This window comes from Ursus maritimus, unplaced genomic scaffold (assembly GCF_017311325.1).
Source record: "Ursus maritimus isolate PB19 unplaced genomic scaffold, ASM1731132v1 scaffold_16, whole genome shotgun sequence".
Lineage (NCBI taxonomy): Eukaryota > Metazoa > Chordata > Mammalia > Carnivora > Ursidae > Ursus > Ursus maritimus.
In genome coordinates, this window is record NW_024424008.1 from 50046269 (window position 1) to 50069755 (window position 23487).

Here is a 23487-nt window from a genome sequence, read left to right on the forward strand (position 1 = left end):
GGGTCCTGGTTCCACACACAGTTCTTGAGTCCTCTGTCTTTATAACACAGGGAGGAGAAAGGCAGAAAAGGAAAAGTCGACAGGAGCTGACATTTATCAAGCACTTACAAAGTGCTGTGCGAAGATCTTTAATGCAGTAATTCATTTCGTCCTCACAGCATCCGTATGGAAAGGGTATATTCACTATCCCCGCTATCTCCATCCTCCACAGTTAAGAAATGGGAAGGCTCAGAGCAGTTAGGTAACTTGCCCAAAGACACAGAGCTCAAAAGGGGCCGCGGGAGGATCCACATCCGGGAGTCGTCAGTCCTGTGCATAGTAATGGGTACCTCCCAGGGTGGGGTGGCCTGGCCGGGGAGTCTCTTGGTGGCTCTGTGACCCTGAGGGGGACTTCTCGCTCCCTGCAGATGGCACGCCCCGCATCGTCTCGTCCTTCAGCGAGAAGGTGGTCAACCCCGGGGAGCAGTTCTCGCTGATGTGTGCGGCCAAGGGCGCCCCACCCCCCACTGTCACCTGGGCCCTGGACGACGAGCCCATCGTGCGGGACGGGAGCCACCGCACCAACCAGTATACCATGTCGGACGGCACCACCATCAGCCACATGAACGTCACGGGCCCCCAGATCCGCGACGGGGGCGTGTACCGGTGCACGGCGCGGAACTCGGTGGGCAGTGCTGAATATCAGGCGCGAATAAACGTAAGAGGTGCCTGTCTACATTTAAATATCAGAATAGGCTTTTGAGTTCCTTTGCCATCTCTGTGGTTCCCATTATTCTTGTGGTGATTAGTACTTATTATTAACTGTCATTTTGCTTTTAGTAGCGGTCTCTCTCCTCTCTTTCTCCCCTTTTCCCTGCCCTCCACAAACCTGTCATCCTTTCTTGTGTGTGCGTGTCTGGTACAGTTCGCCCTCCTCTGCATTGTCATCCCCTCCTCCTGCCCCTTCTCCTCTCCCAGTCTGACCTGCCCCCCCATTCCTCCCCATCAAATCTCTCTGGCCCCAGGTACACTCAGCACCCCACTAGCAACCGCCAGCCCCACCAGGACCTTGTAAGGACAGGGATGGGGCAGGGGGACCAGACTTGACCTTTGATGGGGGTGTCCATCAAAGCTGTGCTTCCACTGTCCTCGCGCTGAGCCATCCCCCCAAATGCTCCAGGAGGTGTAAGCAGCCAGGAGCCAGCACACTATCTTCCCCCAATTTCCTCCCCCCAAGGCCCAAGCCATCAAGAGTGGGAGGCTGGGGCTGGGTGGGGGTATCCCAAAGCAGATACCCCCCAGGAATGGGGGAAGCAGTCCTCAGGTGATCATCCCCAGATCTCAGCTCTGCAAGTCACTGTGGTGGGAAGAGCTCCTCGAAGCTCTTTGCAGCGCTGTCGGGTCCGACTGGTCCTCATCTGGCCCCTACAGTAACCCCTGACCCAAGGGCAGAAGAGGAGTGGGGGAAGGGCACTGGTGACTGCCATGGAGCCAGGTCTCCAACCCCACATGAGAAAGGTGGTCCCCCATTTAGCTACCTTCCTGCCTTTGAATTGGAAGGCTCAGAGTTACAGGCTCCTGGGATCCCCTGTGCGGCCTCTCATCTTCTGGGTGGGGAACTTGAAGCCTGGAGTTTCCTACACCCACTCCAGCTCCCTGCCTGGAGGCCTCTGAGCCCCCTTTACTGCTGCCACATTGCCACCTGCCTAGCCACCCAGCTGAGGGTACCCCCTCCGCACAGCCAGGATGCCCAGAGTCCCCCATTTAGGGCCCCTTCTCAGGGACCCACAAAATGCACTTACCTATTTAGAAGAAAATCGTCAGCTCATCCAGTGAAGACCTTCCTACTATCTTTTAAATATTTAATGTATACGAGATCCTTTTTGTACAAGACCATTATCCACAAGTTGAAGGAAAATAACAAAATCTCCACATTGCTGTTGTAACCCCCAAATCTTAATCTCCTTGTAAATGAGAACTCGCCCTCCCAAATCCCAGTCACTTCCTATGAGGCTTCAGTTGGCTCACGTACCCCATCCCATTAGGGGGATGGATTCTTGCCCCAGGCAGGAATGGAACATATGTTTGCAACTATTTGACGCTAGTAACAGGGAGTCCTGGAGAGACCGTGGGTGCCCCCAGCTCCAGCCTCTGCCTTTAGCCTTGCAATAAAGGCTTCCCTCTCCCCCCCCCACCCCGCCCCACTGAATCTCCATCCCCTGAGAGTTTTAGAACCAAGCAATGGAGAAGAGAGTTGAAGGGCAGCTCCTGGCTGTCCCTGGCTAACCGAACCGCTTGTCCCTCCTCTGCTCCTTCTCCCTCCTGACTCCCACCCAGGCCCCCCCAGCATCCGGGCGATGAGGAACATCACAGCCGTCGCTGGGCGAGACGCCCTCATCAACTGCAGGGTCATCGGCTACCCCTACTACTCCATCAAGTGGTACAAGGACGCCCTGCTACTGCCTGACAACCACCGCCAGGTGGTGTTCGAGAACGGGACGCTGAAGCTGACCGACGTGCAGAAGGGCATGGACGAGGGAGAGTACCTGTGCAGTGTCCTCATCCAGCCCCAGCTGTCCATCAGCCAGAGCGTCCACGTGGCCGTCAAAGGTAGGCCTCCCCCGGAACCAGAGCCCACCCGGGGCTGTCTCCCCCGCCGGCTGCTCGGGCAGCAGCAGCCAGGCCTGAAGGAGGAGATGGCCAAGGAAGAGAAGGTTTGGGAGAAAGGGGGGAAGATTGCAGGGGGACAAAGAAGGCCATGAGTACCTCTGCACGCAGGTTCCCTCTGTAGGCCATGGGACAATGTGGCACTGATCCGTGAGGCATGAGGGGCCTATGACCCATAAAAGTCACCTTCTGGGCAAGAGACCCAGGTCACAGACGGCAGGCTGCATCCGTCAGGAGGGAGCCGTGCGACGTCAGCAGGGGCCCACCAGAGACCACCAAGACAGGGGCAAGAGGCAGGAGCGGGGGGTGGGGGGCAGAAGCAGCAGGAGGCTGGGTGGAGGGAGCAGGTTCTGGGCATCTGAATCCCCTCCATCTGCTCACGCTATCTGAGGCCTGCAGAACACTGCCTAGCAAAACCTCGGCCCAGGCCCTTCATGCTCAGGGGGCCGGGTGTGTGTTTTGTGCAGGGGTACGTAGCACAGTGCCTGGCGCATAGTAGCCATCCGCTAAATGCCTATGGAGTCGATGACCGAATGAGTGGAACTAAGGAACTCCATGAGTGTGTGAGCAGTGACGTCTGTCCCCTTGGTTCTGGGGCTGTGTGGTGTGCCAGGCTCCGTCCCAAATGCGTTCTTGAACTGCCAGGCCTGGAGACTTTCCGCGCAGTGCATGGGAACAGGGTGGCCTGGGTGCTCCGGGGCAGGACAGAGAAGGGGGCCTGGCTGAGGAGGGGTCAGGGAAAGCCAGGCAGCTGGGGCGGGAGGTCACTAATGGCCGTAATGAGTAAGGGTCCGAGTGGGATCAAGCACTGGGAGAGCCCGAGGCTCTGGGAGCATGGAGGTGCCATCCTGGGGCTCCATGAGGGAGGAGGGAGGGCTGTGGTCTCCAGCCACCATCCCGGTCTCTAGCACCAGACTGCAGCCGTTGTCGTGATAAGACTGATATCGCTGTGGTGGGCCCACCACACGCCAGTCGCTGTGACTGGATTCTCTACACGGTCTGTTTCACTGAACCCCAGCACTGCCCGCTTATCTCGGGCAGGTACCATTTTATCCCCAATTTCCAAGGCGGACAAGGGTGTTGGTGGTATAGTGGTTAGCATAGCTGCCTTCCAAGGCGGAAAAGGCTGAGGCAAAAAAAAGTCAGGAAATTGTCATCAGGAAGCAGAACGTTTGCCGGGCCTTTCTACCTCCAGGTTCTGGGCTCTAACCCAGAGCTAGGGGAAGGGAGGGCTGGAAATAGGAACCATTCTCCAAACTCCACCTCAGGAATAAAGAAAGAGGCCTTGGGGACCCCCTGAGAGGGAGTCAGGAAGAAAGATGGAGTCCCTGAGAAGGCTGAGAGCCCCTGTCGCCAGGGCGCAAGGAGGGGAGGTCCCCTCCGTATCCCCAGGGACCACACACACACACACACACACACACACACACACACACCAGGAGAGGAAAGCTGGCCTGGGCCCCGGTGGACGGGGGTGGGGGGGCCATAGGCAGGAAGAAATGGCGGAGAGGGGGTGTCCAGGTCTACAAAGGGGCCCTGGCACAGAAGTCCCCAGTGGGTCCCAGGCTCCTGAAGCAGGATCCAACAGCAGCTTTGTGGACAGGAAGAGGGAAGTCTGGGAGAAGGAAGAATTTGGAGAGACAGATGCCGCGTCTGCCAGGCAGTGAGTGTTTCTTGAGCTGAAACTGAGACAGTGGTCAGGGTTGGAGTGGCTTGCTGGGGGCCTCGCTTTGAGCCCCAGCAGTGGTGGGGCTGTGGCCATTTCAAGCCCGGGCAGGTGACAGGAGATCCTGACGGCATCAGACTCCCTGCCTCCCACCGTTACACCCTAGCTAGGCTGAGGGGCACCCTGGCCCCCTCCTTAGCCGAAGTCCTCTGTCCCACCTGGAGCCCTGGGCTGGCAGGAGCCTCACAACCCCCAGGCCACATCCCCAGCTTGGTGGCAGAGAAGACGGCAGTGCCTGCTCCTCCCTCCCAGCATCAAGGGCTGCCGTATCCATTTCCGTTACAAGCAGTGGACCGAGAGTTTACATTGTAAACATCACATATTAAAACATCTAACCTTTGCTCCACTCCCTTCGCCCGCCTGCACCAGTGAGCATTTGGCCGGGTTTGTTGGCTTAAAAATAAATAAATAAATAATAGGGTTCCCGCGAGCCTCGGAGTACGCAGAACATCCTGAAAGCTGCTTCTGCTCATCAATTATTCAACCCCATTCAGGGAGCGATCAGTCCTAATGAATTGAATCTGATGCATTCCGTCTCAGCGACTCTCTGGGCCTGTTGTGATGGTGCTGAGCGACAAGAGGAAAGGGGGGGGGGCGCGTGCGCGCGCGCGCGTGTGTGTGTGTGTGTGTGTGTGTGTGTGAGATCTAGAGGGCAGAGCCCATGCACCAGGCACGCGTGGCACCCGCACCCTGCACAAAGCCCGGCGTTCATCAAACGCTGTGTGTGTGTACAGGGTACGGGGCACGTGTGCACACATTCCGTCTTCCCCGCCCTCAGGGTCTGAAGATCCAGCCCTAGAGGGACAGTGGTCACTTGTTTTCTCTCCAGACCGAGAAGCAGCATTTGTGTGAGGGGCTCTGGGACCCCCTGCCCCTGCCACTCGGCAAGCTCCGGTCCTTCAGCCTCCCACTCCCTGACTCCCTCTCCCCACCTCATTAGAATGCACTTTTGCAGAAGAACCCATCAGAGCTGATTATGAGCACATTGCTTGATTAGCTGATGTGCTGTTCGGAGAGCTACTCAAGCCGGAGGGTGGAGGAGGTGCCCCTGGGCGTGGAACGGGGCCCCGACTCTGGGCGAGGAGGGCCAGGTCCAGAGGCAGCGCTGCTGAGCCCACTCCCATCACCTGACTGGGACACGCATCCCGCTCAGGGTATCAGAGCGGAGAGCCAGGGTATAGCAAAGGGCAAGGTGGAGGTGGGACAAGGCACTAGACACTGGGGATCAATTAGAAGTCCCTCCCACCCTGCATCTCTCTGGGGGTGCTGTGGGCTTCTTGGGCAGGAAGGGGCAAAAACCCACGCTGCTCCAAGGAGCTGGAAAAACAACTGCTGACCCCATTCCTTCTGGGACTGCTGGTGAATTTTTCAAACCCTGAGCTGGGAGCAGAACACACCCAACACGCCTGCGGAGCCCTTTGTGCGTGAGGATGCATGCCATGTACTCACTGGTCCTTACGGTATGCACGTTCATGCAACAAATATACACACGCTAACCTGTCCACCGTTGCACGTGCGCACGCGTGCACACACACACACACGCGTGCTGGCAGTCACATGTGCACAAATATTGGCTCTGTCTCTACCCTCCTGTAAGACATCATTCCTGAGACACAAAAGGTGGCTGCAGGTGGTACCATATGAAATATTGCCCAAGTGAGCCTGCTGGGCCCAGCAAGGTGGGAGGGCCCAGGGGAGAGAGTGGGCATGCTTTGTGGGCCCCTTGGGCTTTGGGGCGTGTAACGCCGACTGGCAGGGGAGAGCAGGGCTGCAGGGAAGGCAAGTGCTCCTCTCTGGGCATCCAGAGGCATCCTTGGCAGGATGCTAAGAGGAGGGCACATAGATCCAACCCAGATTTGATGTCTTTAGGGCCCCCCGTAGCTGAAAAATAATGTAGCATAAAAGCATCTCTGGGCACGCGGGCTGAATGCTTAATTAACTAAGAAGGCAGGCTGCAACTGGGGCCCCGTGGCTTTAGCTCAGTGAGAGAACATCTCCATCCCTGCATCTGAGCCTCTGTGGGCTTCTGGAGCAAAACCAGGACAGGAGAGCTTGCCGCCCATGCTCAGCAAGGCCAGGACTGGGAGGTAGCGCCAGGCTCCCGTGAGAGCACACGGAAGAGGACACACACAAACGCTCATTCCCGGATGCCCATACTCCCCACCCCCGCTCCGTCTTCCCTGACTGCCCAAACCAGTGCCTGCCATGTGCGTGGAACCTTTGGAGGAGGGCCCCTTCCACACCAGTGAGTGGGCTGGGGGTTTCTGTGACCATAGGTTGGGGCTTACGAAAAAGCCAGTCACCTGGCCAAATGCCTTCTATCCTCAGTGCGGGAGGGTTGGAAGAGACCCACCAGAATCCACAGGAAGGGGATACAGCAGGCTGCACAGGTGCAGAGGGCCCAGTTGTACTTGGGAGACAGGGGCACTGGGAAAGCTCCTGCCAGCAGCCCTATTCCCCAGCAGAGGGGCCCTGGCACACAGGAGCAAGCAGCCGCTCAGGTGGACAGACGGGGCTCAAGACGATGACTGTGGTCACAGTGATGATGGGGACGATGGTGTGGAAGCAGCATCTACTGATTCATTCATTGACATTTACTACGCTCCCTCTGTCTTCTGGGCACCATCCTACAAATGCAGCCACGCTCAAGACAAAAGTCCCTGCCCTCAGGGAGCTTCCGTTCTGCTGGGCAAATGGATAATGCATGAAATATACAAAAGCTGCCCCGTGTCAAAGAGGGAGCGGGGATGAGAGCGCCAAGAGGAGGGGAGAGTGGTTTGCGATTTTAAATAGGGTAGTCAGGGAAGGCCTTCCTGAGAAGAGAGGCTTGTGTAAAAAAAACACCGAAGGAAGTTGTAATTATTATTCCTAAAATATTAGAGGCTTTAGAGATTACTCGGTCCAACTCCTCCATTTTTCAGATAAGGAAACAGAGGCTTAGGGCAGAGGCAGGGTGGTTGGGGGGGGCGACCTCCCTCTGTTCCCTTGCACGGAAAGCAGAGGCTGGAACCCAGCTCCTGGGCACGGTCTCTCCCTGTCTCCACGCCTCTGCTAAGCAGGTGCAATAAATTCAAAGGCTCAGTCTCAGACAGATGATGAGAAACACCATAAAGCGTTTATGGTCTGGGCTGGCGGTCAGCACACCATCGTCCGCGCAGCACTCCCAAACAGGCGGCCATAAAGCCTTTATGGTGGCCAGACACCTCCTGGACTGCCACAACCACTGTCTGTCCCCAGCCACTCCATTCCCCGGCCTTTTCACCATAGTAGCACCTTGTCAGTGAGGAGTTGCCCTCTCCCCAAAGATGACTGTGGCCAGAGCAGGGCTTCCGGAGACAGGACCGTGGGTCACATGACATCCGTGCCTCCTACGTTCAGGCTGGGCGCTGGCGAGATGCTGGGACTGAGGGGCAAGAGGGGGCCCTTCGTGCAGTTGACACTTGAGAGGTCCCTGGTCATCACTGCGATAGAGGTGGTCAGAACCCCCCACCGCTGAGGATTGCTTTCCCAGAGGCGGAAGTGGACACGCACACATTCAATTATCTCACGTCTACCTCTGAGCGTTGGGGAGGACTTTCCTGACTCCCAGGTCAGAAAGCAGCCCCGCCTCTGGGCAGCTGTCCACACTCCCATCACAGAGCCCCCGCAGCCTGCTTCTCAGAGCCTCTCGCTCCCAGGGCTCCCCCTGGTCTTCTGGGAGCCTGTGAAGGAGCCAGGATCCCTAGACTTTCTTCTCCCTCCTGCTGTGCCTGCAGTTATGGGGGGATCTGAACAGAAGCCTGGAGCCAAGAAATTCTGTGAGTGGCTCTGGCCCCTAGCACTCCCACCAAGGGATCCTAAGGGGACACTTATCAGCCACACCATCACCCCTGCCTTATTGGCCTGCAGCAGGGGCAAGGGGTGGAGGAGGCCAGGAGCCTGCCCTGGATCTCGGGTGAGTTGTCTGGGGTCATCTGCTTCCCACAGGACAGTTGTGCTCTTGAGAGCTCAGGCCAGCCCAGGGGAATGTCTAACCCCCCGGATGGATACTGGTTGGCTACTGTCTCCAGTGGGCTCTCAATAGCCATCCATGTTATTCTCAAAGGCCAGAAGGGAGTGACAGCCCCTGGTTGGCCTCTGCCTCATGGCTCAGCCTTTTCCCATTCTCTCACCCCAGGTACTTTTTTTACAGCATTGCGTCCTTTAGCTCTCTGTCCAAATGCTACCTCCTCGTGATGACACGTCTCATGGCTTGGAGTTCAGCGTCTGTATATTCAGGGGGCGCTTGTCCAATAATCATTGAGGGAAATATCTTGCCTTCCCTAGCAAATGATGAGCTCCTGGGGGTTCTATCTGTATTTTAAGCATGTTTCTACTTTCTCCAGCCCACACGGAGCATAATAATGCCTTCACAGACTAGGCATTTCATAAATATTAGATGAATTAGTTAATTAATGAATTAACCTGCCTTAGCAACTTATTCCATTATCCAAATCCCTTCTTACTGAGAGAGGCAGTCTTCCCCTTGCTTGAGCTAAATCTCCCTGCCTAATTTCAGTCTTTTGCTTTCCACTTGCTCTGTTCATAGAGGAAATACAGCACTTGACCACCCATCCCCGGAGCACGGTCCTTCAGACTTGACAGCTCCTCAGCCCTCTCCTCCTTGGTCTAACCTGCCAGCTCCATGCTTTGCCCACACCTCCTTTTCTGCTCCTATCACTGCCTGAGTCTCCCCTTGGTCATGTTCGAGAGTGCAGAGGAGCCAGTTCTGGGGCTGTGATAGCAAGGGCCTGACCCCCAGGAAGGACCAAGGGATAAGCTCCTGGCTCCAAAATGCCATAGTATAAATATGGCATCTCGAGGAACCACGTAGAAATCCCCCCCTTTTTTCCGGATGGACTCCCATCCTGTGCTCTCCCTACCCCTTGCCCCCTGACTGTTAAACTTCTAAAATCGACCCAGGAAATAATATCTGAGCATATGTTCATTCATTTACTCACCCGCCAGGCATTCATTGGGCTCCTACAATTTACCAGGTACGTAAGTCCTAGTTACGGCCCTACAGGAGCTTCCAGACTCCCATGGAGGGCAGTAAAGCAAACCGCCACCCTCCCACCCTGGGATGGGTGTCGTGATGAAGGGTGCATGGGTGCTGTGGGACAAGAGCAGCCCTCACGGAAGAGGTGGTACTGGAGCGGGCTCTGAGAGGACGAGGAGGCGTTTCCCATGAGGGCTGGGGGCTCCAGCTTTGGGCCTCTGTGGGAAGAAGAACTGGACCATGCCTGGCTCTGTTTGGCCTAGAGAAACAAACTAGAGGCAGATCTGGGTCTCTGCAACAGTTCCCTCAAAAAATCCAAGGACACCAGAAGTCTTGGTGTGATCTAGGCACCCAAACAACCCAGGCGGTGGGGAGGGAAATCCACAGAGCCCAACAGAGGGACCTCTAGGAAATCTCAGCAACAGGCATTGGGCCATTACTGGAGTCAGGGTTCCAGAGAAGTCTCATGTGGAGATCCCCAAGGCCCAGCAAACCACCCAGAATAGTGTGGCAAGGCCCCAGAGATCGGGATGGGAAGATCCAGACAACGACCAGAGCCCCCAGAAGATCTGGCTGGCCTTTGGACCTAGATTTGGGCCCTTGGAGGAGCACACATGGTAGGAATAAGAAGGATAAATGCCCAGCTGTGTTCACCAAGGCACAAGCTAAGGCTTGGAGCAGCGGGTGGTTGTGGTAAGCTGATGGGGCCCCTGTGGCAGGATGGAGACTAAGGTGGGACAGGACACTGGGAAGCTCAGTGAAACACCCTGCTGAAGGGTATGACTCTCATCCCATCCCATCTAAATGTCACTTTCTCTGGACCTAGGCTCTTGATCAAGAACTTTCCAAGGGACACAAAGGGCTGCCAAGGGTTATTCTATGCCCACACCCCACCACTCTGCTGGGGAAGCTCCCTGCTGAGCCCTGAAAATCCTTGGGGTACATGGAGGGCCTTGGGCATGCCTAGGATACCACCATCCTCTCCCCCTAGGGCTTGGCCCTACTGGGGGCCACTGTGGGTAGGCCTAGGGTGGAAAGTGGCAGGCTTCCCCCAGTGGGGGGGTGGTGCCGGAGCCTGGGAGAAGGCCAGAGGACTGTGGACAGCCTTGTAATTTAATTATTTGACTGCAGAAAGGAGATCTCATCTACTGGGTGCTCATCCTTGTTAAGCTAATTGTCTGTCTCCTTCTCTCCCTTCGCCCCCCACTTGCTGGGGAAGTCGCTGTGGCCTAATTGAGTTATCATAAAGATAATGGCTGATGCCCTAGCCAGAGCTGAGAAAGGAGGATCCTTCTTACAGAGGCTCAGGCTCCAGACAGGTCCTCCAGGGGCCAAGATGTGGGCTATGGGGCGGGCTGGATTGTCTCACAAAGGACAGGGCTCCCTCTCTGCTCCTCCCTGTTACCCAAGGGGAGCTCACTGATGAGACGGAAGAGTCGTTGGGCTGGACATGTCTGGGGCTTTCTCAGAGAGGCACCCAGGCAGCATAAGGGAGAGAACGTGGACTCTGAGAGCAGGGACACCAGGTCTCAAATCCCACTGTCACCTCTTCGGAGCTAAATAACCGAGGGCAAGTGACTTCTCCATTCTGAGCCTCAGTGCTGTCATCTGTAAACTAGAGACAGTTAAGCTACATCATGTTATGGGGGGTGGAGGATTCAATGTGCTAACACCTGATGACAATGGACAGGGCTAGGGCAGGTGATGGGACCTCTGAAGGAGAGGCTAGCGGACAGCATCCTGGCTTTTAGAGGCACAGCTATGGGGCGTGCACTGGGGACAGTCTCAGCACCCAGCTTCTCCCCCATGCCCAACATCTGGGGCACAACATCCCTGTCAATCCCAGGCCCCAGGGACCTGATATATCTTTGGGATAAGAAAGTGACACCGAGCCATCAAGGAGCAGCAGGGGAGTGAGGGCAAACGTCGAGCAGTGTCCGCAGGCAGATGGGAATCCAGAAGCCCATGCATCATTGCCGGGACAAATCTGAGGGTCAGGATTAATGCAGGCCAGCCAACGCCCTACACAGAGACAGTGGGTCGAGGCCTGGGTGGGCAAGGGGATGAGAGGCAAGGGCAGTGGCAGCCCCAAGAGATTCTGCATTTATAGGACAAGGCACTGGTGCCCTGGGGAACTCTATGTACAGCCCCAGGGGCAGGAGGGGCCGGGAGGTGAGGCAATGAGGCAGTTGCTGCTGGCCAGGCTGGGGCGCATGGGGGGCCTGACAGCAGCACTCCCCTTGCCTTCCCAGTGCCCCCTCTAATCCAGCCCTTTGAGTTCCCACCTGCCTCCATCGGCCAGCTGCTCTATATCCCCTGCGTGGTGTCCTCGGGGGACATGCCCATCCGCATCACCTGGAGGAAGGACGGACAGGTGATCATCTCAGGCTCGGGCGTGACCATCGAGAGCAAGGAATTCATGAGCTCCCTGCAGATCTCCAGCGTCTCCCTCAAGCACAATGGCAACTACACGTGCATCGCCAGCAACGCGGCGGCCACTGTGAGCCGGGAGCGCCAGCTCATCGTGCGTGGTGAGCAGAGAGGCCAGGGGTGGGGGAGGGAGGGCCCAGCTCAGGGCCCTGAGCGGGGAACAGCCCTGTTCAGTTAGCCACATGCAGAGTCAGAGCTGGGACGCGGGACTCCCAGGACCCAACAAAAGCCCTCAGTGTCTTGAGTTTCAGAGCTGCCTCTTCCGAACCTGACCGTGGTCCAGGCGGGGCTGGCACAGAATGGAAGGTTAGAGACCCCGGGGAAGAGCTGTTAAAGACAGATGATCTGTTTCTCCCTACCTCCCCTCTTCCCGCAGTGCCCCCGCGATTTGTGGTGCAGCCCAACAACCAGGACGGCATCTACGGCAAAGCTGGCGTGCTCAACTGCTCGGTGGATGGCTACCCCCCTCCCAAGGTCATGTGGAAGCATGCCAAGGGTGAGCCCCTGGCCAGCCCGCGTCTCCGAGCACAGTCAGGGAGTTGGGAGAAGAAAGCTGATGGGGTTTGGGCCCATTTTCCTACAAACAACTCCGAGCCCTGGGTTCTAAGCTTTCATGGGACCCCAGGCGGTACTCTGGACATTGGTCTCAGCCACCCTCAGGGGTCTGCAGACTGGGGACAGCTATCATGCTGACTCCAAATTTCCTCTAGTCCCCACAGGTTGACCCCTCCCTTCCCCGGTCCAGCCCTAGAACTCAGTGTATGTCTGCTTTCCCCAGCTCTCCCCACCCTGCTTGGGGTCCCAGAACCTCCTTGGCCCATGCTCATCACCAGTCAACCTATTCTAGGATTGTGGTCCTTCTTGGAGCCCAACATCATCCCAAGGATACATTTGGTATCTGACTAAGTCCCATGCTAACCTCTTGTCATAGGCCATGCCCATCACTGACCCTGGGGGAAAGGGGAGGGGGTCACAAAGCCCCCCTTGGAGGATGGCTGTCCTCTTTTCCCAGGCCTGGCTGTCCAAGACCAGGCAGCTTCCATTTTAGGGTTCCATCTTGCCTTTGCCTGCAGCCAAGTGGCCTGAAGGCAACTCTTCATCTCCAGGTTCAGCCCTGAGGCTCAGTGTCAAGGCGAGCTTTGAGCTGAGGTCCCCAACTCCACTGCCTTACCTGAGAGCTGGGGCAGGGCCAGACCTCTGTGAGGGTCTTCTGGTCACCCAGAGTACTTTGGGAGTGCTACAAGATAGCCCTAGATCGGCAAGAGAAGGACATCAGGGCATCCCTTGGGCCAGTCCAACCTGACCCAGCTCACGTGCTAGCCTGGGCGCCAGCCCCCTAACGGCCGCCTCCTTCCAGGGAGCGGGAGCCCGCAGCAGTACCACCCGGTACCCCTTACCGGCCGCACCCAGATCCTGGCCAACAGCTCACTGCTGATCCGCCACGTCCTGGAAGAGGACATGGGCTACTACCTCTGCCAGGCCAGCAACGGCGTGGGCACCGACATCAGCAAATCCATGTTCCTCACCGTCAAGAGTGAGTCCTGCCCGCGCGCGGCACTCCTAGCCCTCTGACCACAGGCCAGGGTCCATCTCCACACTCGCCCAGCGACCACTATCCCATCTGTGAGCAGGAGGCAGGGAGGGCTCTTGGTCAGAGGTGCACTCGGGACCCTCAGGTGGGGGGCTCAAGGCCCCCTGTGACCTTGGCCGAGTCACCTCACCTGTCTAGGCTCCAGCTTCTTCCCTGTGCTAGAGGTTCGTTTCCAGCCCACGCTCCCCACCAGACTGCTTGAGTAACACAGGAACTGGTCACGGGATATTTTGGGAAAGCCAAAAGAGCAATGAAACTCATCACTCAGTGCTCAGTCTATGGCTACTCAATCCCCAGACATAGAGCTGGTCTCACAGCTTCAGAAGCCCAGAATATTCCTGAATTCTGTTGAATCATATGTGGACATTCCTACCAAATAAGCCTATCCTTTTAGAGTCTTGGGGTCTGTATAATGGGACCCCAGGGAATCGTGTCACAGGAACAGCGTCCACCTGACCCCGTGCAGGGAATGGACCATGGGCCATGCAGGACAGTGGTGAGAGCCTGTGTTTGAGCACCCGACCAAAGCCAAGTGGGAATCTGGGCACCATGTTGTAGTTACTGTGACCTTGATGAGTTTGCTTGGCCTCGCCCTACATACCTCATTTCCCTGATAGAGGAAATGAAAGTCCTAATAGTGCCTTACCTGTTATGTTCTGTGTCAAGAATGATACTATGCGGAAAGCAGCCAGTGTGGTAACTGGCACCCAGTCAGCCATCAAAGGCTTACCAGTTCTGCTATCGGTTCCGGCAGTCCCTGCAGGGTCGGTGCGGGAATGACTGCCGAGGGCAGTGCCTGGTGTGGGGTCCCTCCTCGAAGAATCGAGCTTTTCTTTATCACTTGCCAAAGCCCGCGTTCAGCTCAGCACAAGACAGGGAAGTCCCGGCGATCGATGCTCAGGGAGCTCCGGGCGCCGGAATCCCCACCCTGGGGAGCCGCTTCCCTCACACTATCAAAAAGCACTTTGTCCTTAATAAAACCAGGCAATCAATCTACATCCCTCCGCCGGGGAGAACTTCGCTAATCCCGCCTGCGTGAGGTGAGGGGAGTAGCAGGCACCTCGCAGAACCGTCCGTGGAATCTGACCCTTACCTCCCCACCATCGGCAGCAGAGCGGAGCCCAAACCCTTAGGCTTTTTTATTTCCTTTTTGTGCTTTGCTCGTTCTTCTAGAAGCTAGGGGATTCCACCACACATGCGTGGCTGTGGCTTTGTGGCGCCTGGTTTGCGGGGTGAGGGGGACATGGGTGATGGGTGACCCGGCGGTCAGGAAGGTGGGCTGTGTGAGGAGCCTCGGGTCGCAGCAGGCTGTCCCTGACGTCCTGCAGGCCCCGGGCCAAGTCCCCTCACCTCTCGGGCACTGCGTTTTTCCTGTGCTGTCTACATTGCTCAGCCCAGGCAGCAGCCATGCGACACCCGGAGATACTCCGAGGAAGCCCGTTTTGTGAACTCAGGGCAGCCTTGTGAGCGCGTGCGACACAACATCACACACACACACACGCACACGCACACGGCCGTGTCAACGCCTGGGCCTCTCTTCCCGAGGAGCTTCTTCCCACCCCCATCACCTGTGGGCAGAATCTGGACCTCGTTCCTTCCTCCCCTCGCTCTCGTCCCATTTTCAGCCACCTTGTCATTCTCCTTGGCTTGTTTCACAGCAAGGCACACGCGCACACGCCTTTCTCACACCTGCTCCGTCTCACAGACGCCTCGGGTCATACTTTCCCGCTCACCGCACCTCCCTCCCCGCCGCCTGTGACTCGGCGTCTCTCAGCACTTGCTCGCACAGCCTCTACCCTGCCACCCCCTCGGCGGACAGGCTGTCTTTCAGCTGGGCGCTCTCATACCGCCTCCCATGCACGCACTCCTTCGATGGCCTTTTCCTGACACACTTTCTCTGTCGCGGACGCCCCCTTGCCTTCCAGCCCCGTGCTCCCCGGTGACCCGCCCAGCCACCCTAGGGGCCCCCGTGCCACCCCGAATGGCAGCAGGACAGGAGCAGCAGGGCCAGGGGCCTTGGAGGCCCGAGGACAGCCGGAATGGAAGGGCTGAGCGCGGCACAGCCTCTCTCTGGGGTTGGAGGGTCTGATGACCCTTCCTTAGACGCCTGAATCAAGCTACGCCATATCCAGCAGCCAGGGGAGGCTCCTGGGACAGTGTGACAGCACTGGGCTGGAGCATGGGGGGGGTCCCAATTTTCCTTGGGAACTTCTTCCACTCTGCCTCCTGCTGTGTTTGCACAGACAGCCTGCTCTAGGGAACCGACCCCAGCTGCTCCCCTTGCACATCTTCCCCCTTCCCCGTTGCTGCTCTGCCCTTTCCTTCTTCATTCACCCTCGGCTTTCTCCCAACTCCCCACTCTGACTTCAGTTGAAAGGACACAGGAAGGTGGAGAAGAACCTCCAGGACCCAGGCATGTGTGTCACCCATGGGACTGCTGGGGGCAAGCCATGCCTAGCCATCTCTCAATCCATCTCAAACACTCACCACCACCAACGCTCCCCTCACCTTGCAGAGCTGGCCACAGGAGGACCTGCGCTTTCAAGGCCTCAAAGCCAATTTCAAGGCTTGTGTCCATGCGCACTCAAGGAAATGTTGATCCAATATGGTGCCACCCTGTCAGACGTCACACTTCCGTGAACTCTCAGAAGGCAAACTGACCCTAGTCCCCATGTTAACCAAATAGAAGAAAGAAACTAAACACCTCAAAGGGACATACATCCTAAAATGCATCCAGGTGTCAAACAGGACATTTGTGGTTGGCTTCTGCTGGGGAGTGTCTACACCATTGACCCCCATGGTTTCCAGTGATAACTCAGTAGCTCTTCCTTGAGCCCTCACTAAGCAGGTTGATAAAACTCCGTGACTAAGAGTATAGACTTTAGTACCAGACAGGCCTGCGTTCAAATCCCAGCTCTGCCACTTGATAGCTGTGAGGTCTTGGACAGTGGTCTCTGCAAGCCCCAATTTCCTGCTCAGTAAGCTTGGGATTAGAACACTTTTTACTCATCAGAAAGGTTTAAATGAGACATTCGCTTCCAGCAATTAATATACTACATGGCACCGAATACACATGCAATAATTGTTAGTGATCTTTCGTTTTAGGGGCTGAAAATCTAGTGATGAGTAAGACAGAGTTGCTGTTTTCAGGGAATTTAGAATCTCGAGGAGGTAGACGTGTACCCCAAACAACTATCCTGCACAAAACAACAAGTGCCTTCCGAGGCTACAAACGAGGCGATACAAAGAGACACGGGGAAGGAGAAGTCAATTTTAACTTTGGGGTGAATGAGGAAGTGTCAAGAAAAGCCCCACAAAAGCAGTAGTCTTAAGTGGGGCTTAACGAACAGAGGGATTCTGGCAGGAACCAACAGTGACAGATGTCATTCCATCCCTGGGGGAAAAGCACAGCAAGGGCGTGGAGGCAGGGCAGTCCGCGAGTGTCATCTGGTGAGCTGGGATCTCGGGTGTCTGGCGGAGACTGAAGGGAAAATGAAAGGTCAGGTGCTTGTGGGCTTTGGAAGCTCAGCACTTTCTTTCTAAGTAGCATTGACTTTTGATATCAGGTGGAAAACCAGAGTTCCAGGAGCCCAGGGGTCTGGTGGGAGTCAGAATCCCAGAGCTGATCCTTGCAGAATTGCCATGGAGAGCCTCTCCTCAGGGCCCTGGGGTGCAAAGGGCATGTCAGGGTGGGCAGTTGGTTTTCTAATCCCTGGACATGCTTGTCGGCAACCAACCGGACCCGACTGGCCCCCACGGCTCCCTGATCCCCAGAGCATTGGTGTGAGCTGAGCCTGGGATCGTCTGAGCTGATAGCCCAGCCTTGCCGCTGTCTCAGGCCAGCACGCCATAGTTTCTAGAGCGCTTCTTATGCCTCGCCTGTGAGGTCAGCAGGCAATAGCTCCTTCCTAAAGAAGGTGAGGCACTGGATCAAGGTCAGTGGGTGATAGAGTCCCAGCTGAGACCAGAACTTGCCTCTAAGGGCTCATGGTTTGGTAGAAAGTGCAAAGACCCAGAGTCAGAAGATGCCGGTCCTGGCTCCATGACTCACCAGCCACGTATCTAAGAGCCGTCCCTTCCCTTCTCTGGGCCTCGGGGTTCTCATCTGAACAGTAAGAGGCCTGGCCTAGAACCTGGTCACTAACTGATCCCAAGGTCCTTTCCAGCTCAAACAATCTGTGATTCTAGCAATGTGCATGGTCCTTTCAGGACGCCGGACCTCCTCCCAGAACGTGGTTGAAAATAAATGTAATTAACGAAAGAAAATACCACATCCAGCTACCTTTTATCTCCCTTTTAAAATGAAAAAAAAAAAAAAAGAGAGAGAGAGAGAAGAGATAATGACCAAAAGGAGGAGAAAGGAATCCCTCCTTCAACTGGCACACAGGAAAGAAAAATTAACCATCTTCAAAAAGAATGCTTTACAGAGAGGCAGGTAGAAAGCCAGGCTGCTTAGTCTGGGGTGCAAGGGGCTGGCTGGGTTTTGATGTCGCCACCACCTGGCGGTGCCTCCCTGGGCTCAGAGGCCCTTTTGTGCTGCAGGTTACCTGATTAGACAGGTTCTGTTCTATCCCCCAGACTCTCCTCCACTTTGTAAAGGCTCCAGTGATTGGGCTGAGGCAGAACCCACGGCCAATTAAACCCATAAGGGCTCTTTGTTTGGTCTGAGTTTTGATTTGTTTGTTTAGCAAAATGTCAGACCAATTAAAGCCAGATCCAAGAGCCCTCCACAAGCACACACCCAGCTGCAGAGTGGCTGGGAAGCAGGAGGCAGGAGAATGGAGCCAAGTGGGGACTGGAGCGGGGGGAGGCCCACGCTAGGGAGGGAAGTCCCAGGCCTGGGTAGACAAGGTCACCTGCCCGTGGCTGACCACAGGTACAGTACAGACGGCAGGATACAAAGCCTTGGAAAGACGACCGAGTATCCCATGACCCAAGATGGTCCTGATGTCAAATTTGCCCAAAGGAAATTCTTCCTCCTCCCTTGCACCCAAGGACTGGGGCCCCTGCTCTAGAGGGCTTCTTCTGCCCTCATCAGCCCCTGCCCCTCCCACGGGGCCAGGAGTCTATGGCCAAAGGAAACAGCTACCCAGGGCTCGCAACCCCCTTTCTAGACCACATTCCAGGTGCCCAGGGGATTCCCTGCCCAAATGCCCCAAGGCGACTGCTAGGATCTTCTGCAGTGTCTTGCCCAATCTGTTCTCTCAAGGATGGGCCCTGCCACCAGCATGACCCCTAGATCTGAGGGGGGGAGGGCTGTTTTCAGGGCATGCAGAAGGAGCCTGGTGTGGCTTGGGAGGCCCACACATGTACTCGTAAGGGCCGTCTCAGCCCACAAGAAGAAACAGGCACGCAGAAGCCAAGCAAGTAGCCCAAGGTTTTCCTCTGTGGCCCCTGGTGGTAGGTCCCATCTCCTCACAGGACTGGAGCTCCTTGAAGGCTGGGCTGGTCTTCCTTTCCCACTGTGGGAATGCCTGCCTCTGGCGCCCAGCTCAGCAGAGGGCTCCTCCCACTCTGGCCTGTCCTGCTGGGGACAACAGGCCAACTGACCCCAGCCCCTGTGTCTGGTCCAGTCCTACAGAGCATCACAGGTCACCCCACAGGTGCACCCCCTTCTGCCCTTATGAGTCTCCCTGATTGGCTGAGGGATGGGTGGGACAGCCCCTCTGTGGGATCGGCAGACAGTCAGGGGAGGAGGCAAGAAAGGCGAGTGGCAGGCAGCAGAGCGAGACAATGCTTGGCCTCCGAGTCACACCGGCCTGGGGCTGACACTGGCCCTGCCATAGCGGGGGAGTTTGGCCACAGTGCTTACCCCCCCCCCCAGTGCTGGTCATCGGTCAGCCTCAGTTGCCCAGCCTCAGGACAGCTGAGGGAACCCCACCCTGGTCTGCACCAAGCCTGGAGTCCCTGCAAGCCTGGGGCCTGGCCTCCCAGCCTCCGGTAAAGGAGGGAGGGAGGGGAAGAGGGAATGAACCATTGCCATGATTTCCATGGCAATGATTATCCAGCTGGCTCTTTGGCCTTATTGATTTTCAGACTTCATAGAATAAGGAGCAGCACTTTGTCTCCTGCTTCCTCAAACAGGGGCGAGCAGAGAGGCTGGACATATCCTGTCTCCAGGCCAGGCTCCATGCTGCTCCCCCCACCCCTGAACCCTCCCCAGCAGGTCTGCAGCCACGTCCACCCAGGCTCTCCCCACCCTGTGCAGGACCCAGGGACACCAAAATGAATGGACGGCTTAGGGGACAGGAAGGCCCCACGCAGGGAGATGGGGGTCCTGATCTCTTGTCTCAGTGTCCCCCACTACACACTGAGTAAACTGGGGCCAGTCACTTCATCTCCCTGGACTCAGTTTGCTCCTCTGCTGAGAGAAGTCCCAATCCCTCTGTCCCTTTCCCTCAGCCCCAAAGACAAGGACAGAGCTCAACCAACCGGCCACCTTCTGCTGTGCCAATGGAGACCAGGCAGGGCACGGGCTACCAGTTCTTCCAGGACCCTGCTTTCAGAAGCCAGAGCCCTCGGGGTTTCCGGGGGGTTAGAGATAAAGACAAGTCTGAACCAAAGACACATGGGCCATCTTACTGACCTCAAGAGGCCAGCAGTGCCATCGGAGCATGTCACATCACATGCCAAACCAAGCCCCCAAACAGTCCTTTGTACAAGGTTTCAAGGTAGAATGAAAATCTCCGTGTGGAACAGCCCCCTCCCCTGGCCCCTCTTCTCCTCACCATGACAAGCCAGGTCCCCAGACAAGCAGCGGAGAGTTTTATGGAAGGTTCAGCCGAATGGCCTTGTCTGGGAGACCTCCACTCCCAATCTGAAAGTGCTTGCACCCGGAGACATCTCGTCCCCAAGCTCACTGGGGCCCTTATCTCCTTGCTAGAGGCTTAGGCAGTGGTGGCCAGCAGTCCAGATGGCTCTGGGCTCTAAGGTGTCCTTCAAGGCCTTTCTTACGTTCAGCTCCAGCAGATCCGATGAAAAGCAGAATTTTGTGCACTTTATATGCTAATCAAGGAAAAAGTACAGTAAACATTTTGAGACACAAGGGAGCAGGGGTTATCACTGCCTGGCTCCGTTTACTGGATGAGAAAATGCAAGCAGGCAAAGAGCAGAAGCAGTGTCTCCAAACCCGCCCTAAGTTAGGAGCCCAGATCATGTCCCCCAGTTGTGATCGAAGCCTGTCTGGATGGTAGGGGCAGAACAGATCGTAGGATCAGCCAAGCAGTAAACAGGCACTTCCTGATGAAATCCCCATTCCTGCCCCCCAGGAACTTACAGACTAGCGAGGAAGCTGGAACCAACCTTCAGGAAACAAGGCAAGATCACGTGCTAAGGGGTCTGGCTCTACAAGTGCAACGTTAGGTCAGGGAAGGAAAAACCCAGCGTGGACAGACGTGGTCAGACAGAGCTTTCTAGAGGAGTGGGACTTGAGCCTTAAAGAAGAGGTGGCGGAAGGAATGGCATGAGCAAAGGCACTGGGGTAGGGAGCCATGTGGGAGGCCATGAGGAGAACCTCTAACAAGAGGGTGCCAGCCCGGGATGAGGGAGAGATCTTGTGGGAAGAGTGGCAGGGAAGTCTGTCCGCACGTGATACTAGGATCGTGAGCAGGGAATGGAGAGAAAGGGGGATTCTAAGGGTCACTATGAGGGAACAAGCACTAGGCGTTGACGATGGGTTGGACGAGGAGCCGGGAGCGCCGAGGCTTGATGAGCGGCATCATGTTCCGCCGGTAGAAATGCAGTAGATGAGGAGGGAAAGGTGCTGTGTGCGCTTGGCCAGGTCCGGGTGGGATGACGGGGTGCTCTGAGGCCGCCGGACACGGGCTGACACTCTGCCAGGGTTTCTGCCTAGGGCAGCGTGCTTGCCCAGACACAATCCCCATGCCCCAAAGGTGCCTCACGAGTCACTGCGCGGCTGGCAGGTGTCCTGTCCCGGGCCAGAAAGGATGAGACTGGTGGGCAGACAGGAGAATCCCCCCAAACCCGACCCCCACCCCATCCCTGCCCAGCCCTTGGGGCCTCCAGCCCGGGAGCACCGGGCTTCCATCGGGCCTCTCGGGTCTATGGAGACTCGAGACATGGTGGGATTGAGATTCTGAAGATTTTCTTGTGTCCAGGCCAGCCGCCGTTCATTCATTATTCGGTAGTCACGGAGCACTCCCGAGCGCCGGTCCCTGGTGTTGGGGGCAGGGGTCGTGTACGTGGGGCACTGGCATGCTGGCACACCTGCTTGCCCACTGCCAGCCTGTGCGCAGGGTGGGAGTGTAACGGGGAGTGGCCTCCCCAAGGCGCAGGCAGAGCAAAGCCCACGCCGCGTCCCACCTCAGGAAGCCCCTTCCAGCTCCACGCAGGAAAGCTGGGAGCGGCCCTCCCTGGCACTTGGCACAAAGATCCCTCTCACACCCTGGATCCCTATATTACTTTCCGGGGACCCCTGTAACAAAGCACCACAGACCAGATGGCTTAAAAAACCAGAAATGCATTCTGTGGCCGTGCTGGGAGGCTAGACATGCAAAACGCGCAAGTCAGCAGGGCCGTACTCTGCCTGCAGGCTCTGGGGAGCAGGCTTCCCTCTTCAGGGGCTCCCAGCTGTCCTCAGGGGGTAAGTGCACCGCTCCGGTCTCTGCCTCCCCCTCACGTGCTTCTCCCTGGGTGTCCTCACACCATTTTTCCTCTGCACGTCTCCTCTCTGAGGACACCAGTCCCATTGATTAGGGGCCCATCCCGCTCCAGGAAGATGTCATCAAGATGTAAGCTAAGATGGCATCACAAAGACCCTATTTCCAAAAAAGTCACACTCACAGGTACCAGGGTTAGGACTTGACATATGTCTCGGGAGACACGATTCAAGCCCTAACAATACCCATGCTGGGTGATTTATTCGATGACTTCATGCTTTCCAGAACTCTGACAGCTGAAATGTCATCTCTTCCACCATCCTACAACTGTCCTTGTCTAAATGCAACCAGTCTCCTAACCAGAAACTCCTGTGTATGGAACTCTGGAGTCGGGGCTTAGCAAACCGGGCCTGAGGCCAAACGTGGCCAGCTGCCCCTTTTGCTGGAAAGCAGCCACGCCCATCCTTCCCGTCTTACTGTCCAGGGCTGCTTTCGAGCTACAATGGCAGGGCTGAGTCATCTTAACAGAGACCTATGGCCTGCAAAGTCTATAAGGTTTACTATCTGGACCTTTATAGGAAAAACTCTGCTGAGCCCTGCCCTAGGGCACTCACAGTGATGACCCGGAAGGGCCTTCCAGATACTAAGATGGCCTTACGTCCTGGCATGTCCTGGCATTACCATCGGATTCCGATGTTCAGGGTAATTTCTGAGTGTTCTCTCATCTCTAAAATGGGAATAAAAATACCACCCACCACCCACCTTCTCAGATCATGGGGAAGAGGAGGGGGGAGAATTGAATGAGATAATTCATGTAAAGCGTTAATCAAGGCGCGTGGCAGATAACAAGCATTCGATACATGTTAGCTATTTGTATGATTACTATCATTTTCCCAACATTCTGGGGAGAGAAGAGGGCCAGAGGCAGGGGAGACTTGAGAATGTGCCCCGAGTCTGCGCTTGGACTCCTTGGCAAGCAGCCAAGAGAAGAACTGACTGACCCCATTTTATAGCTGGAGAAAGCAAGGCCTGGTGAGTGGGAGGGTCTCAGTGGGGACCACCCTAGAGCAGAAGCAGGTCTGCAGTCTGAGTCTCAAAGATCCCGCCCTTCGTGACCCTCACCCCAACCCCCTTCACATACACACGCACACACACAGGCACACACGCACGCTGTTCTTGTGTGTGCCCCCCCCCGCCCCCGCACACAGGCAGTGGACAGCTAGGGTCCCATGGGCCCCCGGCTCCCCAGGCCTCTTCCCACCACCCCTCAGAGCGCAGCTGATTGCTTCCATGCAATTTGAATTCATCTCATGCTTCCGGTGGAGCTTGGCTAATCAGGGGAGACATGAAGCCGATGTGGGTGCGAGCAAATTAACAACGCCACGGCCCTGGCTCTTTAAGAAGGGAGAAAACGAAGCAGAAACCAGAAGGCAGCCCCCCCACCCCGCCCTCCAACCAGCTC

The 23487-nt window shown here is 56.5% G+C and overlaps 1 protein-coding gene across 1 annotated transcript in view; it reads left to right on the forward strand.

Moving 5' to 3' along the window:
• DSCAML1 (DS cell adhesion molecule like 1) overlaps window positions 1-23487 on the forward strand; it is a 317264-nt gene that overhangs the window by 229352 nt on the left and 64425 nt on the right. The window contains exons 5-9 of the mRNA XM_040631180.1: window positions 408-704; window positions 2317-2589; window positions 11639-11917; window positions 12193-12312; window positions 13174-13350. Of these exons, the coding sequence (XP_040487114.1) occupies window positions 408-704; window positions 2317-2589; window positions 11639-11917; window positions 12193-12312; window positions 13174-13350 (1146 nt within the window). The remainder of the gene's footprint in view (window positions 1-407; window positions 705-2316; window positions 2590-11638; window positions 11918-12192; window positions 12313-13173; window positions 13351-23487) is intronic.